General features: G+C 36.3%; 1 protein-coding gene across 3 annotated transcripts in view; it reads right to left on the bottom strand.

Annotated features, from left to right (window-relative positions):
• Gpam (glycerol-3-phosphate acyltransferase, mitochondrial) overlaps positions 1-19,864 on the bottom strand; it is a 57,726-nt gene that overhangs the window by 12,398 nt on the left and 25,464 nt on the right. For all 3 annotated transcript variants that reach the window (XM_074078316.1, XM_074078317.1, XM_020185207.2), the window contains exons 2-13: positions 19,721-19,851; positions 17,480-17,602; positions 14,699-14,772; positions 11,981-12,094; positions 8,940-9,086; positions 8,230-8,326; positions 7,457-7,593; positions 4,755-4,854; positions 4,220-4,432; positions 2,465-2,578; positions 1,146-1,231; positions 331-446 (exon numbers count right to left, since the gene is read on the bottom strand). In XM_074078316.1, the coding sequence (XP_073934417.1) occupies positions 331-446; positions 1,146-1,231; positions 2,465-2,578; positions 4,220-4,432; positions 4,755-4,854; positions 7,457-7,593; positions 8,230-8,326; positions 8,940-9,086; positions 11,981-12,094; positions 14,699-14,772; positions 17,480-17,602; positions 19,721-19,822 (1,423 nt within the window). In that variant the 5' untranslated portion in view covers positions 19,823-19,851. The remainder of the gene's footprint in view (positions 1-330; positions 447-1,145; positions 1,232-2,464; positions 2,579-4,219; positions 4,433-4,754; positions 4,855-7,456; positions 7,594-8,229; positions 8,327-8,939; positions 9,087-11,980; positions 12,095-14,698; positions 14,773-17,479; positions 17,603-19,720; positions 19,852-19,864) is intronic.

Here is a 19,864-nt window from a genome sequence, read left to right as displayed (position 1 = left end):
AGTGGCAGAGCACTTGCTTAGCAAGGCCCTGACTTCAAACTCCAGTATCACACACACAAGAAAAATTAAAATAAAATAAAAAGACATTCATAAGCAAAAAAGGGCACAAATCATTTTGACAACACTAATTTTTTTTAAAAAAACACAAGAACTAGCACATGAGCGCCTATTGCATAAGGTGTTTTACACATATTCCCTCCAACCCCTAATATCACCTTCTTTCTAATACCTTACCTGTCACCACCTGTGGATTAGACAATAGACCTGTAAAGTTGCACTGCATCATGCAGAGTCTGAACTGCAGAATTCAAGAGTGTGGATTCTACTTACTGAAGAGAATGTGCTCAGCCAGATTTGCAATCAGCCTTCTTCGGAAGGATTCATCTGCTGCATTTCTAGACTCATTATTGGACATGTCTATACCTTCATCAGCAGCATCATTAGGTCTGAAAAATTGTAAAAACCAGCCTTTTGTAGCCCCACTCTTACAAAGCAAAGAACATGGGACTAAGTCTATAAATGTATTAAGTACTTAAAATTACTACAGATTTTAAATTTAAACCATAGACAAGATTGTTTCCATAAGGTGTTTTCCACCATAATAGACTTTATTATGTTTCATGCACTCCAATGGACAAAATATGCTATAGTCTGTTGGCACATCACTTTCAAAGTCAACTGGCAGAAAGAATGTAGAAAGCAAGATGTCACATTTTAAAACATGTCTGAAAACAACACTTTCACATATTAAGGAAAGGCTTAATGTTCAATTTCTCTAAGTTATAATTCAGTTTGAATTCTGGAAAATTCAAATAGCACCAATTCTTTTAGATGTTTCATTTATATATGATATGCATAACATAAGCTACTACCAAGAACAATTCAGGTCAAAAATTCAAAAGCACAAATCAAGTAAGAATGCCTATATGATTTAGAAATCAAAAAGATTTTACCTGAAAATCATCGTACTAATGAAAAACTTCCTAATACAACATTTCAATATGCTTTATCAGATCAAGAGAAAAGTTAGTTCAGTGAGGAAGTAAACAAGAAGTATGTTCTTTATAGCCCACTTTTCTATGCAATGTAAGAAATAATAGTTATTTCATAGTTTAGTCAATACAAAAAATTTCTGCAAATCTTACTTTGAAGGAAGTATAGTTGGTAACAATGCTTGCTCCAGAGAAAGTGGGGCAGACACAGGTTTCTGACTTTGGCTTTCTAAATATTCCTGAAAAAAAAAAAAAAAAAGATCAACACTCTCATTGTCCTACTTTCATATCAACATATAAAATATATTTTATTTATATTCTGATCTTCAAAAGTTAAAAGGGAACTGTTTATAAAACAGGCCATGCTATAGAGCAGAGAAATTTTCTAGATCCTAAACTGTCTTCAGAAGGCCAAAATGATTCATAGAATGTTATTACACAGGAAATTTAAGAACTGAAGACACAAAGAATAGAATGAAGCTTAACCAAAATCATTTAAAAGTTAAAGGAAAAAAATCTTAACTTTTCTTTGATATCAGATAAAGAATAAGATAATTATTTGAAATTATCTGATAACTCCAAACTTAGGAATAGTGATAATATAGACAACCACACGTTTTGGAGGAACCTGGAAACCTGAGGGTCACATAATATTCAAAAGAATCTCAACCCAAAAGAAAATTATAATAAAATAGACAAGCTGTGCAACAGCTTAAAAAAAAAAAGTCAGGATCAAGTGGTAAGAAATGACAAGGTTCCTCCAAGTTAAAAGCAATTTAGGGCAGAAAGTATCCAGCAACAGACATAATTTTTTCTTCTTCATTCTTTTTGGTGTGTGTGTGTAGGGGGTTGGGGCAAGTACTAGGGATTTAACCTCTACTACTTGAGCTATCCCTACAGACCCAGAATCTTTTAAAGTTGAGGCAAGAAGTGGAATGTAAGGAGAGGAAGGACCTTAGCTCTGTATCCCTGGGTTCCTTACCTATCCCTCCTCACTCAATTTAAAAATCGAGGGAATCTAAGACTACAAGGACCTCTGGAAACTGGCAGTCCTAGACTTTTACTAAGGATGACATTCCCCCTTGGGATATTAGGGCCCTGGATTCTACTCGGCAGAATATAACATCATTCTAGATTTTAAGGGAGGTATTTTGAAAAATTCTCCCTAAATGCAATTTTAAAATATAATATAAAATAAACATATATCATAAAGCAATATGCAAGAGTCTCATGAATTTGAAAAAAAAAGTAATAAACTCTGAGCCTGATATCTCCTGGACACTCACTCTTCCAGGTTCACAAGCATGCTTTGCTGGAAAAATTTAGGAAAGGCCACTTTTATCACAGTCCTCATTTTGCAGGTGAGGAAACGGAGACCACAGTCATACAGGGGTGGGGTTACAACCAGGGCAAGCTCCCAGGTCTTCTGCCTCCAGGCCAATGCTTTGATGTAGTTCATTCCACACTCTTACCTTTAAGGAAAATGGCTGTGCAAAATCCACTCTGACATAACCATAGTTTTTTCGTAACATTCTAATAACACCTCTTGCTACACTCCAAAGGCTCTCGTTCTTCTTGGGTTTGCCCTGATTCCAAAGGTAAAAAAAATTACATGATGAGAAATAAAGCTAACATGGGCATATATTCTTCTTTCCAAAGAATAACTGCTTTATAGAAACTAGAGGTTCATCTTGAAAAGGACAATAACGAATAAAGAAGGAAAACAAGTTATTAACTGAGACCTCTGAGAAAATGTTTAATATTCAAAGATGCTAAAAGATGTAATCGTATCATTGGGAGAGGTAATGAGTCAACGAAAAACACTACTAGCTCATTTAGTACAATATTCACATAATTCACACAGGTACAGCTATAAGCTAATTAAGAATAAAATGCAATAATACCCTGAAGAATTGCTCTGCAACTTCTCAGATTAAAATAAGAGGTCAAAGAGGCCACTAATTTGAGGTCTTCAGATCACCAGAGTCTAAATACTTAACTTCAGTCAAATAAATGCCAAATTAAGTCTTTGAGCTGATTAGTCACTTAGAAAGGATTATCTGGGTATTTCCTCTACATAAGGCACAGTCTCATGAGACAGTCAGGACAAGCAGGTACACATCAAGGACAGAGCACCAACACAAGGAGAAGAATGCCATGCCTGGATTTTTAAAGCCTCCAGTTGTCAAGTGTCCTTGGACTTCTGACATGTTTGAAACAAGTACTTTGCCTAAGACTTCCACACTAAATCAGAACAAAACTGAATTCCTCTGGAACTCTCACACTGCTGGTAGAAGTGGTAATTGGTAAAACTAAAGTGTTTTGCACCATTTATGAAAGCTATACACACATATCCACTCCTAGGTACATACATGATAAAATGAATACATAGGGTCTCCACAAGAAATATATAAGGATGATCACAGCCATGCTTTATTTAAACAGTAGAAAAAATTGTGGTTTATTCATACATTGGAATTCTACTTGGCTATAAGAATGAGGGAACTATATGCAGCAGCAGGGAAGAATCTCACAAGCACCTACTTTGCAGAGGAAACCAGATCCAAAAAGAGCACACACTGTATTATCACATTTACACAAAGCTCAACAACAAGCAAAACTAGTCTATTCAGACAAGCAGTTTTCCTTCAGGGGCTAATGATAGGAGGGGCCCAAGGGAGATTTCTGGCATCCTGATAATAATTATTCCTTCATCTGGGTGCTAGTTACAGAGGTGTGTCCACTTTGTAAAAATTCAATCTATACACTTATGATTTGTGCACTCTTTGGTAACTATCATACTTCAACAAAAAGTTTACTGGTAGAAAGTACTGCCACTTCTCAAATTAATGTGTCATTAGTTTGTTGACATTACCTCACCAATTCTAAAGTCCATACATAATCAGTAGGCCCTGGGAAGAGCAAACCCCCTATAGAAGAGATGACAACTCAGTGGAAAGTGTTCTTCCACTTCCCATTCCCATGACCAGCTACCAAGTGGCATGTTACTCCCTCCAACCACAGGAAAATGCCACATGAGCACTACTTCCTAAAATGACACAGAAGACGAGGGCTTCTCACCATGCCCACCCAACCATGCTTCATACAGTGCTCTAAAATTAGGCAGTACCAAAGAATGTTCTTAGCTGATTCCAAAAGCAAATCAAAATACGCTAATAATTAAATCTAAGAGCAAGACATAAAAAGCAAAAGTGACTCTCATGTACCAGTTGTTCACCATTGTAGTGACCTTCAATTATCCGATCATAGGAGATTCCAACAGGTATTATCAAGATATCTGGGATGGTGTTGGTAGACAGGGCATCTACTACCACTGACAAAAGTCCCGCCCGAGCACAAGAGGTTTTTCCACTCCTAGAACGTGTGCCTTCCAGGAAAATCTCCAAGAACTGCTGCTGCCGGAGTAGTTCAACTATGTGCTGAGATATGAGGAAAAAGCAAAGCATGAATTCAAGACCACTCAACCTATATGAATTCAGAAAAATTAAACCATAAGACAAAAACACAGAAAAAAAACTATACTTCACTACTGACAAAATATTTTATCCACACCAATAACAGCAAGGCAGCTCACCAGCACTGTGTTTTGGTGATTACAAAAAATGATCAAACTTATACCTAAGCAATACTCATTCAAATTATCAGAGAACAGTTGTTTTATAATCTCAGCTCATATCTCTTTTTCCTTCCACTGTGATAGCTAATATAATGGTTTTAAGGATAATTAGAAATCATACACACCCCATGAAGCAAAGCTCTGTAAAGAATATCTTTCCGTCCATCTGGTGTTTCATCAAGCCTCCGTCGTATAAAAAAGCCCCCAAGTTTATGGATCAAGGTACTATAAATTCAAAAATGCATGAATTATTTATAAGGAAAAATAAAAAAGCATAGTTAAATTCCAAGTTACTTCAAAACAACTGCCATGTAAATATAAACCACATGTGTTGTGTGAGTGCTGACAGTGAAAATGCAACATTCATTTTCCATGTTATTGACATTTTTCACCCACCTTTTACATTCTCCTCAGCCTTTGGAATATCAGTGCATATAATGAAGTTGTATTATATCACTTCTGAGCCAAAAGGATTTTATGTGATATACTAGCCCACAAAGGTGATGGTTCAGATTTAAAAACATACAGAACGCTTCTAAATTTTTCCGGGTGTGTACAGTGTCAAGACACTGACCCACTAGATCTACTGAAATTTGTCCATGCAAACTCACAAAAACTTACAAAATGAAAAAAAAAAAAAAAGTTCCTTGGGGAAAGTATTCTTAAATAATTATTGCTTAAAGAAGGGCCTTGTGAGACAAAGCTAATTTTACAAATGGAAACCAAGTGTAATCATCTTGCAAAACATGAAACAAAATTTGGCATCACTTATATGTACGTAGGAGTAAAGCAATGTTGTTCATAACCCAAGTCTCTTTCTACAACACTGATGGATTTTGATATGAGGTTGAAATTTTCTAAATCAGGCTTCCCTTCCTACAGTTTTCAAATACTTCTTTTCAAGTATAAATAGAAATATATTAATATACAGTGATAATATATTAAATATTAGTATTTTTGGTATCCTCTACTCTGTATAAAGGAGCTCATAGTAAGAAGTTACCAAAGCTTAATATCTCTCTTTGAAATTAAAGTTCTTCAGAACAAATTCATAATGTATAAGGTGAGACATTCATAAAAATAATGTATCCTGAGAAGTGGCCTGTGACTGTGTAGGCTGGAGTGTAACAGAAGAAAGGTCCAAATAAATAGGGAAGTTTATCTACAGTTTGCTATATCTGAAAGAAGGATGACATAAGCAATGACTGACACAAAGTTCATGAAAAGGAAAGCTGCATTATGAGAAATCCTACATGTTTATTAAGCACTTCCAAAAGATCCTAGTTGAAAACCAGATTTGGAGGGAAATGAGTACATGAGCTATTCTGATTACAAGAGACAAGCCAACTCTAGACCTCCAATGGAATACTGCCCTTCACCTACCAGCTACTTTCTGGTGACTTTCTAATTCAGCTTCCTGTGTTCCTGCACACTGGAAGAGGTGCCCTGGAGAGTAAACATAGGTATTTTCTACCCCCTGGAAAGCATGCCTGCACTGTGGGATCCTATCACACTGTTTTAGAGCCAGGTGTTTGCCTGTGTTCCCCATTATATGCTACCTGACAACAAAGACTATGTGTGTGGTTCACTCTTGCCCAAAGCACAGCTGGATAAATATCACTGACTGCACTGACTGCTCATCATATGAATCTAGTTAACTACAGAACTCTGAGAGTCCACAGAACACTGAGCCAAGGGATTAGGAAGGAGCTCCCCGAATGATGAGGATGAGGCTCAGACTTTGAAGCACACAAAGAGCATGAATGCCACCATGTAATACTCTACCTGCTTAGCCTGCCAGGCCACTTCCCTTCTAGTATCTCTCCAAATTTATCCTCTTCTTACTCACCTCTACTCTCAGAGCTGACCTTAGAGCTTCTTTGTACTTTGAAGTTTAAAAGTTCAGTTTCTCAAACCAGTTTTCACCAACTCCATCGATGATTAGACCTACTATCTACCCAGTTTCTCAAGTAGAAAACACCTGGCAGTCTCCCACACACACTCTGTTGAACCCCAAATCTGACCTAACACTGAGTCTTTCTTATAAATTAAATTTACTAAATACTTTTCAGATCTGTCTATGCCCTCCTCTTCAAGAGTTGAAGCCCTCATATCCTTCTCCTATTATAATAGAATCAGAATTGATTTAACTTCTTCTAATCTAGAATGACCTTTCAAAACGTTAATCTAAACATGTCATTTTTCAAATATAGAATGCACTCCAAACTCTTGGCTCAGAGCTTCTTTTGATCCTGCTCTCACTACCTATGCAGCTACCACCTTGAGATTCTGATCCTTCTCCATGTATCCTATATCCTAACTTTACCTAATTGTTCATCATCTCACCACACCATGCCCTTGAATCTCTCTGCCTCTGCACACATATTTTCCTCTGAACGCATTCTCCTGAAAACCTCTGAAAAGCAGTTCATGTTATATTGTGCTTTCCACGTTTCTGCCTCTACTAAATTATGAGGCCAAAGTAACAAATACAGTAATTTTTGTTTACCTTTATTCCACCTTACCTTCTGTCCAAGTGTGGTATAGTAATCTATCTGGCTTTTTTAATTGCCTTTTATCTGCTTGATAAATATTGCCCATCAAGTTCAGATATGCATAGTCACCATGAATCCCATATAAAACACATAAATAATGGTGACAGCCAATGTTTTAAACTATCCAAATTTTAACAATAAACAAGCATGACTTTTATAATAAAAGGAAAAAAAGGCTAATTATAACCAAAACAAACAAACAAAAATACACACTAAACTCAAAGCACAATCTTTTAAATCTATCCTTAAATTTCAAACTAAGCTGATCTCACCTGAAGATTGGAATGTTGAGATTATTGCCTGAAGCAATGTATGGTGCTTTGATGTTATGGCAGAAGAGAATGAAAGTGAGCAGCAAATAGTCAATATGGGATCTATGGACTGGTAGAAATATAAGCGGCAAATTGGTCTGGAAGAGAGAAAAATGCCACATTAAAATTCAAAGGTAAAATTCAATCCCACTTTGGAACTGTATTTTGGTTAGAATCACTCAAACGCTGGTTAATCAGTGACTCACTCTGTAAAACCATTTCCCAATATTAATAATTCTCCTTTCAATTTAACACCTATGTATAAGAACCACTATAACAACAACAAGAATGAACTGGGGGGAGGAGAAGAGTAACCAAGAGTTCAAGTTCACCTCTTCTGAAAGGCTACCCTAATCATGTAAAAAGAGCATAAGTTTTCTGAGCCAGGTCTGGATTTAAATACTGTGCAAACCAGCTAATATCTATCATTTTAGACAGTTTCTTAATCTGTCTATATCTCTGTTTCCTTATGTATAAAATAGGTATTGTCTTACCTAATTTCCAGGGTTGTTGCAAGGTAACTTTCAAAAGTAATCCTGCATATTAATCACAGGCCCTGCTTGACCTCACTTCTCCTCCACAAATACACAGCTACCGCAGTTATCACAAGAGGGGAAAACCTCTCAAATGGGATGAAATGCACAACAGTGTACAAGAAAACATGTCCAGAAGAACTCTAGAGTCACTCCATGAATATGGGGAGAATGGAATGACATATTCACAGAAATTCTTGCCTCAGTTGCAGCTTTAACCATCTCAAGTTGACCCTTGTGAATCTGAATATTCCAGAAGAAGCTGTTGAACAATTTTAGCAGCACCCACCCAGTCAGTCTGAAATAAAAAATAAAAATTTAAATGTATATGCATATATATGTGTATGTATAAACTGTATATAGTTGGCTTGTCTACTTTGGTTTGAGCCTACAACTTATGAGTACTTGTAAATGACCTCATGTGTGTTCATGCACAACTGTGTATCTAAATTGAAGAATTAGTGAGCTATCTTTAAATGCATACTACTTACAGAAGTATCTACTTACTATGGACCAAGATCACATTTCACTCTAATAACGCTTTGTACTTCAAAGGCAAATGACAAAGCTAATATTTAGGGAGCAGAAAGACCACTCTAACGCACACAAACCACTCCCTTTATGACATGGATGTGAGAAGCTTGACTCATAACCAGTCAGGAGAACAGATGTCAGCAGTGATACAATGGCTGCTATCAAACAGCACAGTTTAAGGCACCATGAAGCCTACCATAGTGCTACTTCACATGGAAGTTGAGTACGAATATAGAGTTGGATTTAACACAGAAATATATTACAATATCTTTTTGTTCACTGAGCATTGTGCTAGGAATTGAAAATTCAATGGTTCAGTCCTATTTGGGCAAAACAAGTTGAATCTGATTGCAACCTTCTACCTCTCCTTATAATACCTGATCATCCCCGGTGAAACAGTGGCAACCATTTCTTGAAGGATCTTTTTGGCTTTCTTTTTCACTTTCTGGATGGCTTTGGATTGCTGCTGGGGAGAACCATCAGGGTTCAACTCAGCAGCCGCTTCAGCAATTGCTTCTTGTACTCTGATTTGAAAATGGAAAGAAAGACACACAATGTAACTGGTTCTGTGTTACATTCTGTATTCAGTATTTTCTAAACTCCAGCTGTAAGTCACAGAACAAAATGTACACAATGTAAAATCTCTTTAATATGTGGTAACACAAAAGAACAAGCTCAAGTTAGAAGTGCTCGCCCTGATTATCTATTAAAATGTTATGTATCATATTCTTAACTTCATGAATCCCTGAAGACTCTTAAAAGCAGACTTGAGAGTTTAATCCAAATTTGCTGGGTTACAACTATGTGATTTTGAATATTCTAGTTATGTTGTAAGAGACATAAGTTGCACTCTAGCAAAAAAGAGAAAAAGAAAGTTTACCCCTTCAGGCATAAAATTCAGAGGCATACAAAACCCACTGCCAAAATAATGTGTGATTTTTTTTGAAATCCTAATTTACTATGATTTAGATTGTTACCCCATTAGTAAAACTATATGTAAAATTCCCCAGAAGTAACAGAGGGATATAAATATTACAAATATTTTTTTCAAATCAATCTAGTAATTCAAAAATGACACAGCTCAAGATCAAAATAGCATTGGGGTAAAAAGAAAAGTTTAATCCAGTTTCATAAATCTGTCACTTGTCTTAGTGGGGAAAACATGAGGTTAAACCTTAAACCACTTCTAACATGCCAGCTACTACCCAAAACACCTGGATGATATGACACATACTTAAAAGCTGATTGTTGGTTTGTTTCAGGTTTTTAAAGTAATCTTTTTTCTTTAACATGTGCATTACAGGAAACAAACACAAGAAGCAAAGAACAAGTTGTCCATGGCCACAAGCAGTTCAGGTGGACATGTCTTTCTAGGTCCTGCATGTACACACAGAATCCATTTTAGGTAACTGAGATCATAAGGTCTGTGCCATGCTTTTCCACACATTGTAAAAATTCACCAACCCAAAATCCCAAAACTACATGAATATTTTGATAACCAAGAATACACTATACCAACTCAATGTGTTAGAAAAAAATTATAAGCCTGCCTTCCTTGCAGACAAAATTTTCACTGATGACAAAAATAGCAACAGGTCTCTAGATAGAGAAATATTGGCAATTACAATTAAAATACCGCATTCCCTTACTGATCAATTTAAAATAAGACAAAAAGCAACAGAGTATACTAAGCATAGTGTTTCTAAGACAGTTCATTATCATATCTACATACTGAAATAGGAGCAACAGGTATGTTCCCACTGAATTCATACATTCTTATAGTACAGCCAACGGCTCTTGAAACCTTCTTAAAGTTTTAACTACAAAATAGAATATATAATATTCTGAGAATTTCAAACAATTGTTTTCTTCCACCATCACTACTGAGTTTAGACTAATGACACAAAGCAAAACATCCCATAGCCCCATAACTCACTACTATTAAAAGACCAGCTACAAGGACGGGATGCAGGACAGACACACCCAGTCTATTTCCTTGAATGCTATTTACTGCATCTGGCCAGAAATGTTTTCACAAGTACTGAACGTGATTATCATATCTCTATTATAAGTGTCAGCACTATTGAGACTTTAGCCCCACAGGAGATACAAACAACCCTGTGAATCCAAAGCAATTTTCAGTCCATCATCTGCTACCCAAGTAGAGGTACATCTCTAAAATGGGCCACACCAATGAAGCAGAACAGAACAACCTTCACCCAAATTCCCATGTTCTAGAATATATATTTCCTCCATTGGGGCTCAGAAAACCATACCCCAACAGATAGCTTTTTGACAAGCTGCCTGCCTTCAAATTAGGTGTAACAAGAAGACCTTGGAATCTGCCTCACAACCAAGGACTTTCTAACTTTTCTGCTGTTTCTCCCCACCCAGGACACAGGGAGGGGGCTCTCTGGAATTCCCTTATCAGACTGAGGAAGCTCTTCCAAAAGAAACAGAATTGTCTTAATCTTCTTCCTAGAGTCTCATCAAGGAGCCAGGGAAGGTTGGCTGCCAGAGAAGAATAGAAGCTGAAACACCCAGACGGGCTTTTCATCTTCTCTTCTGAGGGCCATTCCCACAGATTACCTGGGTGACTTTATCTGTGCAGTATGACTCTGTTCCCAGAAGTTCTGCCCCTCCCCTAATGCCCTAGAGCCCAGAAACGTTTGTCCCCAGCTATTACCTATTCTCTAGGCTCCTTCACAATTGCCTAAAAATCATTTACTATACCTCAAAATTGCCTACACTCCTTCATTTCCTCTCTCCACAAAGGATATTCAAGTCTCATTGGGTTACTGCGTAATCACGATCTTGTAATGCCTGAGTATATTAGCAAATTCATATGCCTTTTTCACCTGTTAATCTCAATCTCAGTTTGCATCAGGGAATTTTTGGAGGGTAGAGGGAAAATCTCCCCCCTTCCCCTCCACCCCATTCCACATGGGCTCAAGTCAGCCTCCCTATTGGAAAGCAAGCTCCTCTGAGAAAAAAGACAGTCTCTTACTCTTTCAGATTTTTAACAATGGCTTTCTACTATAATAATTTACACTAGGTACTCAATCACTCTTTGACAAGATATCAAATTCACTTTTCTTTGGGCTATAAAATAGGAAATGCAATGTCCTCAATATTTATGCTACAGAAAACAGAGAATCCTAGAAATACATGCATCTCTGAACTGTGACTCATGACTTGCCTTTCACATATGAGAAGCCCATTCAGTCCATAATCCACAAAACAGGACTGCTCTTTCTATATGGTACTTTTCACTAAAGCCACCCATTCCCCTGCCTTTCCTGTTTCCTCAGAAACTGAACATTTAATGCTCAGAAATGTAAACACTTCACCAAACTGAGTCCCAGAGAAACCAAAGGTTTATGAAGGAACTTCCCCATTCCTACCACACATCCCTCACCTGCTGCTGTTCAGTACATTTTCAGCAACACTGGTAGCAAACATGCCCTTATGGACATCCCGCTCTTGAATAAAAAGAATGTAAGAAAGACGTCTTGCAAGCCATCCTCGGTGCCTGCAATGCAAAAATGAATTAGCAGCAAAGTACTCTAGGAACACCTACAGCACACAGTGGTTTTTCCTCTCACAAAAATAAAGCCTCATGTCACCTATTCCTGACACTTAAGTTGTCCTATAGCAACTTTTCCTTAATAGTTTAGGATTCTATGCAACCAATTTTATGCATAGTTTCTTTCATGTACTCTCAGGTAAAATTGAAACTCAGAATTTATGCATTACTGCTTGAATAGTCTTACTTTGTTGAATAGTAATCCTAATAGTGAAACAAAAGAAATAAAAAATTTGACTTTATTTGTTGAATGTCACATATAACCTATATATGTATATCTCTAGAAAATAAGATATATAGCTTATATCTATATCTATGGGCTACAAAAGGATAAATTTGGAAGTTTTCCTACCGTGAAGGGCTTATTATTATATTTCTTCTAAGATAATCAATGATTCTCAAATTGAATTAACAAGGTTGATCAAATAGAAGTCAAGCAAAACTAATCTATGTTATGATCTGATTATTTTTATCCTGAGTTCATAAAATCAGTTTGTTTGTTTTTTCTCAAACACACATTCAGCATACCTAAGGGATATTCTTATCAGCGGCAGTGACTAGAATGATGATGGGACTAGAACTATATGATGTTTAGAGGGGTATAGGTAGCTGAATTTAAGAATAAGAATGCTAGCAGTCTTCATTATGTAATGATTTAAAGCCATTTGTAATGATTATACAATGCTGCATTATCATTTCCTCCATTGTGTTATAGGGAGTAGAAGATTTCAAAATAAATAACTGAAAAGATCCTAAATGCCTTTACTGAGGAAAAATAATTTGGTAGAGAACTGGTTTTATGAATCACTTGTTCTTACATTTCTCCTTCTGCCACTCTCTCTGTTCCTTCCTCCTTTCCTTTGTCTAAATCTTCTGAATAATTTGCCCAATATGTTGCATTCATTTTAAAGTCTTTCTTGTGGGCACTGGTGGCTCCCACCTATAATCCTAGCCACTCAGGAGGCAGAGATCAGGAGGATCATGATTCAAAGCCAGCCTGGGCAAATAGTTTGTGAGACCCTATCTTGAAAAACTCTTCACAAAAATAGTGCTGGTGGAGTAGCTCAAGGTGAAGGCCCTGAGTTCAAGCCCCAGTACACAAAAAAAGTCTTTCTTCAGTGAACATATACAAATTCTAAGTTCTCTATGAAACCCCTTTGTAACGGATTGAAAGCAATGTATGTGTGTGAAAGTGTGTAAGTGTACATGAGTGAACACACGAAAGTGTATAAGCGTGCACAAGGGCACATGAGAGAAAGTGTGTGTCCATGTGTGTGCATGATTGTTAAGTACTATGGTTATATGTGTGTGTAAAATTATGTAGGCTTTACTCCATATAACACATAAACAAAACAGCTGTACAGGCAGCTTATTGCATTGAATAGTTTCATATTTCCAAGTCAATAAAACCAGTACTATTTTTCTTAACTGCTCCAATTGGGGTCAACAGACAAATGTTTTGGATTCATATATAAAATGTCTATTTGCATTAAGAAGAAAATACTCTATCCTTTTACTTAGGATCTTAATCATGTCAACCAAGAAAATGAAAAAAACGCTTCAGTGGCCCAGAGGAGAGGGAGGAAAGCGGAGGGGAAGAGAGAGGAGGTAAGGGGAAGAGAGGAACAAAGCCTGAGAATGGGAAAAAATATGTCCTGACTTTGACTTTAGTTCTATTTAAAAAAAAAAACAAAAAACAGCTTTAATATATTCAGCAGGTATTATCATTCTCACACGCAATCTCATCATCTAATCATGAATAATAATGCCGGAAACTCTTCAAAGCTGAGTATTTGACTTCTTGGATCACTTTTTCATAGAGTTTCAAGTATTTCTCATCACCTGAGCTCACCTCGTCTCTACTTTAGGCATCCACTCTTAGAATTACAAGGACTGGTAGTATTTTTGGCTACTGCTTTTCTTGCCTCACAGACACTCATACAACCTTCCATTTCTCCTCCTTTTCTTCTAACTTGGATTCATATAAAACAAAGGCCCTTTTCTCTTTCTCTCTCTTTCTCTTTCTCTCTCTCTCTCTCTCTCTCTCTCTCTCTCTGGCACCTACTAGCCTCTCCCCAAATGTCTGGAATTTAGAAGTAAGAATTCTGAGAAAAGTCTTAGTTAAATAATAACTTAAAGCATATTGTTCAGAGGGTAAAATATTTTCTAAAACTCTATAGCTCTAATACCCTATGGATTATGCACAAATTTTAATCACTTTGACTTTATTTAAAGTAAAAAGCAGGCGCGATAGATAAGACATTCAAATCTACATTTCTCCTCAGACAAATTGTTCCCATATTTTAGCAAAAGTTGGTATATGAATGAATTAAAGTACATTAAAGTAATATCAGCATTCCCATCTCCATGGAATGGAATATTTATAAGTATAGCAGACATTAATAGTGATAGGTCTTTCTGGTGGCTGTCCTACTTCTAATCTCTACGTCAAAAACCGCTCACTCTCAAAACTGGCTTATCTAAGGGTGTGCTAATTGACATGATGAGTTTTCCTTTGGAGCCTCAATAGAAGTATTAGAAGTTTTTTACCTTGTATGAGTTTCATTGATGTAAATAACATTCCGCAAACCTAAAGATGGGATACTGGGGTTGAAAAATTTTTCCTATAAAAACCAAAATAAATATAGATAAGAATACACAACTGGATTGATGGTGAAGAATTTCCATTACTATTTCTAGAACATTTTTAAAATTCAAGCATAAAATTAGGACTTGCTTTGAAAATCTATGTAATGAAGAAAACACATTTTACTGCAAAGTACTCTTTAGGCTTCAAAGGTTACAAACTCAAATTTTTCCATCATATTTTTCTATATTAAGCAAACACAATAATTATTTTTAAATACACAGATGTTAAAGCAAAACATAAAAGTTAACAAATGAAAAACTATACACATGGACACACACTGAGAAAAGCATAGAGGCATCCCACCCTTTTCAAATATCAGATGCTTACTGCCGTGATGTGCATTACACAGTTCATGGTTAATACTACCCAAAGATCTCAAAGCACTTCGTTATTATTCATTAAAACACATGTAAAGTTTCCATATTAGGCAGTGATATAAGACTGTGTACGAAACATAAATGAACACAGGAAGGCATTCCCAGTGTTCTCATGAGAACAATGTTCTTATTACTATGTGAGCCTTTATCCTTACGCTGTCTCACACTTAGGTTTCAGAGGCTGGACTTTGGATCAGGTCACCCAAATAAGCAGTGCCTGTCTTTGTCAAAATTAATTTTTAAAATCTTAAAACCAAAGGAAATAGTACCTCTTCCCTTCCTGGCCAGCTCCTCACCTCCATCTCAAAAGAGCTAAAGGTATAGTTAGCTTACAACATTCACAAGACAGTCACAGATCTGTCACAGTTATTGCTAGGTTACTAAATCTCCCAATATATAAGGCACATTATCCCCATTTTGTAGGTAAGAAAATTGAGGCTGGTAGTTTAGAAGATGTCAAATGTATAGGCCGGGTGGAGTGGTTCAAGTGTTAAAGAGTGCCAGCCTAGCCCTGAGTTCAAGCCCCAGTGCCATCAGAAAAAAAAAAAAAAAAAAAGACAAAAAGTTTGCTTAGAAGATGTCAAATGTAAATTCATTAACTCTAAAAAATTGAAAAAATCCTCAATTAAGAAAAAAATAATTTTCCTCATCTCGATGTCAGATCTTGTTTCAAAGAGTATGGCCTTTCTAGTCCCCTAAATGACTATTCACTCACTGAGAAAATGTACATCTATAAGTCATCCTCTTTACAAGTGATTTTCAAAGATAATCTAGAGTTAGCTCTGTTGAAAAGAGAAAGTCTACAGCTTGATCAATGTGGGCAAAAAGATAAGTATCCCACAAATAAATGCTAGAAAAGTGTCATCAACAAAAGATATAAAAAAATAAAATGAAAGAGACGTAACATCTCTTTAGAGAAAAGAAAAGCAGGATTTCAGAGAAACGATAGCAAATATAAAAAGGTTACTATAAAATATTTTCAAACAAATCATTCTAAATGAACATGCCATGAAAGAAATTCAAGACCAAACTCAGCTCCATACATTACTATATTTATGCAAAAATCAATGATCTGTTACACTATCTGTCTCTACTCCAAACCATCACTACACCAAATAATTTCCTATACTTTCTTCTGATTTACGGATATATTGTAACATTGTAGTTACAGGATTGTTTTGGTCTAATATCATAGCTAAGTTATTGTTTTGAATACACATTTGAAACTAGACTTAGATGACATGTCAAATCTAAAAAGAAAAGCCACACGACTTTCTATTTAAATCTACTTCCACTGTCCTGTGAATCTAAACTGGCCTTACTCTTGGACTAGAAAGTTCTATGATACTTCTACTCTATCATATTCTTGCAACAAGGCACTATGGTTTAAAAGAATATTTATGACAAGACATTCTTGAGCAAACTTGAGGACTTAACCTGAACTGTTTGGGTCCCACATATATCTCTTCAATGTCAGTAAATCCTAAGGCCAAACTCACAACTCTACTTCCTACCAAGCCAACCCTGAGCAGAAAATTCACCAGCACAGTTAGCTATTCACACAGGTTGTAAGCAACCACCATAAATCACAAGACCTGAAATATCAATATTCCTAATAACTAGCCCATCAGGGAGAGCCTAACATCCAAACATAACCATCTAAAGGGTAACTCTAATGCCTCAGAACACAAACACAAAATTTGATCTCTCGCACCAACTCATCCCTCTCACCCAATCAGCTCTGTACGCTATCCTATAATGTGGAAGATACGGCACAACTTGTGTTTTTTCACCAAAATACAAACAAACTCAGACACACTCTTCTTAAATCTTCATTGTAACATTTTAATGATCATTTTTCACGATCATAAAGTAGGACATCCCTCAGAAACAAAAACATATCCAAAACCAAAAGCAAAGTCACAGCTTTAACTTTTTCTGTCCCACCATCTCTCTTTCATCTTGCCAGGATTTTAATGTTAAGGGCTCAAGGTCAACACCTAGAAGGTACATGAAGATTCCTACCAATCTTGGAATTGTATTCCCCCTGAAATCATGCTAAAGCCACAAAAGAACCAGAATATTGCCTAGATTGATAAGGAGACCAATATTTATTGAAAAAAATGAATAGAAAGAAAAGTTAACTTCTTTACTTGGAATACGTGGTTGATAAATGTGGGGTTTCAGTTCTAAGAATGAATCAAGCCCACTAAGACCAAACAACAAAAAGTCACACAAACTTGGAAACCCATGTCATATATTTCACTCTGTTTATTAAAGGCCAACAAGCAGGAATGTTCTTACCCAGCTCTGAGGAGTGCAAGAATAACAACATCTTCCAACAAATGGCCTTTTCCGGCTCATGAGGCTTTCTTTCCATTTTAATGTTGCAGATCTGAAGAAGGTAGGTTTAAAACCACAGTCACCCTAATAAATATTGGGGGGAAAAAACAATGTCTAAATGGCAAGAGAACTATACTTGTCCACTTTATGTCTAAAACCAAGAATTCATTATGTTAACTGAAATAAGCCAGGCACAGAAAGACAAATACCACACGTTCTCACTTACATATCTAACTCAAAAAAGTTGATCCCATAGAATTACAGAGTAGAATAGTAGTTACCAGGCTGGACAGGTGGTAGGTGTGTAGGAAAAGTTGGTTTAATGGGTATAAGTATACAGTTATGTAGGAACAGTAAGTCCTACTATAGCACAGTAGAGTGACGATAGTTGACAATATCTTTTTTTTCCAGTACTGGGTACTGAACTCAGGGCTTCTAGAAAGTGCTAGACCATTTAATCCACCCCTCCCTTAGTCCTTTTGCTTTTTAGCTTTTTTTCAGATAGAGTCTTGTACTTTTGCCTGGGCTAGCCTCAAACTACAATCCTCCTATCTCCACTACCCAAATAGCTGGGATTAGAGGCATGCACCAAAAGCCCAACAACAATAATCTATTGTTCACTTCTCAACAGCTAGAAGAGAAGATTTTGAATATTACCAACACAAGAATATGACACTGCTTGAAATGATGAATATACAAATCACCCTGACTTAATCATTGCACATTGTATACAGGTGTTGTAAAAGGACACTCCATCCAGTAAATATATACAATTACTATGTCAATTAAAAATAAGTGGGGCACTGGTGACTCATGCCTTTACGTAATCCTAGCTACTTGACAAGATTAGATTGGGAGGAATGCAATTTAAGGCCAGCCTAGGCAAATAGTTTGTGTGACCCCCCCTCTCAACCAATAGCTGGGTGCAGTAGTGTGCACCTGTCATCCCAAGGTACAGGAGACTGCGATCAGGAGGACTGTAGTTCCAGGCTAATCCTGGACAAAAAAAGTTTGTGATAACTCATCTTAACAGAAAAACCTGGGCGTGGTGGTACATGCCTCCCATCCCAGCGATGCTGGAAAGCTTAAAATAGGAGAATCATGGTCCAGATAAGCCTGCACAAAAAGCAAGACCCTATCCCCAAAATATCCAGAGAAAAAAGGGCCAGAGACATGGTTCAAGTGGTAGAGAGCCTGCCTAACAAGCAAGCAAAGCCCTGAATTCAAATTCCATCACCACCAAAAAATAAATATAACAGATATCCATAATAAAAGTTTTTTAAAATTTTAGTTACAAAAAACCTCAAAGCTATAGAAGGTCAAATGGACTTCTGACAGAACAAAATGAATAAATCAGATTCCTAAATCCCCTATGCTCGGAGTCAGTTTACCCCCTTTGAAATCACACATTCCCACAATCAAACAGTAAGTTATTGTGTTACAGCTTAAAAGATTTTACTGTAAACAAAAACCCAGGTAAAACTTAGTAGCATTCTTTTGTCTTATGAAGAGAGTTCAAAGGCTAGAATTTAAATTACAGTTGTATTGCTCAGTTCGGATCAAACCCTGCTCTATTTTGCCAAAACTTTTCTCAAACTTTGAGCTCATTACTTGCTCAAATCTCACGGATTCTTTAAAATACCCAAAAGACCAAACCACCAAAATATTTTAAACATGCCATGTTTTGTTGAAATAGGGAAAGCAATATAATACAAGCTTTTTTATTTTTTACTGGACTCATACAACAATTTTCTATTTTTAGTGTTTTAAAGTTTACTTTTATTGTAATATTCATGCTTATTAAATACAATTTATGGAAAGTAAACACCAAAAGAAAAAAAAAGTACACTCTCCAAAACAATTATAAATGTTTTATCCTGTAGCCAAAGTGCTTTGCTTTTTAATACAATCATTGAACTTTAATTTTCTATCCAATCTTCCTACCCGAGTCCCACCAAAAAAAAAAAAACCTCTATCCAATCTTCCTTCCCAATTAACATAATACCATAAAAATGTCTAATAACAATTAGACTTCTAACAGTAGAAGTAATCTGACTTCTAACAGTTGGAGGCAGGTGCTGTAGCCATTAACCTCTATTTGATATTATGTTGTCACGAGTGTTTCCACATTCATAAATAACATTGAAGTGAACACATCCTTTCCCTTCAGTTAAATGTTTTTAACTCTTCTCTTAAACTTACCCATTCCTCACTCATGTGTTTACATCGACTGAGGCTGTATTCTGATGAATGTGGCAGATAAGAAACATCTATTGTGCCAAGGGTCAGTCCAGATTCATCCATGTCACAAAGTGTAACTCCCAAATCATGTGCTATAAGAAATAT

Source organism: Castor canadensis, chromosome 7 (genome assembly GCF_047511655.1).
Source record: "Castor canadensis chromosome 7, mCasCan1.hap1v2, whole genome shotgun sequence".
Classification (NCBI taxonomy): Eukaryota; Metazoa; Chordata; class Mammalia; order Rodentia; family Castoridae; genus Castor; species Castor canadensis.
This window is presented reverse-complemented; position numbering and strand designations above follow the sequence as displayed.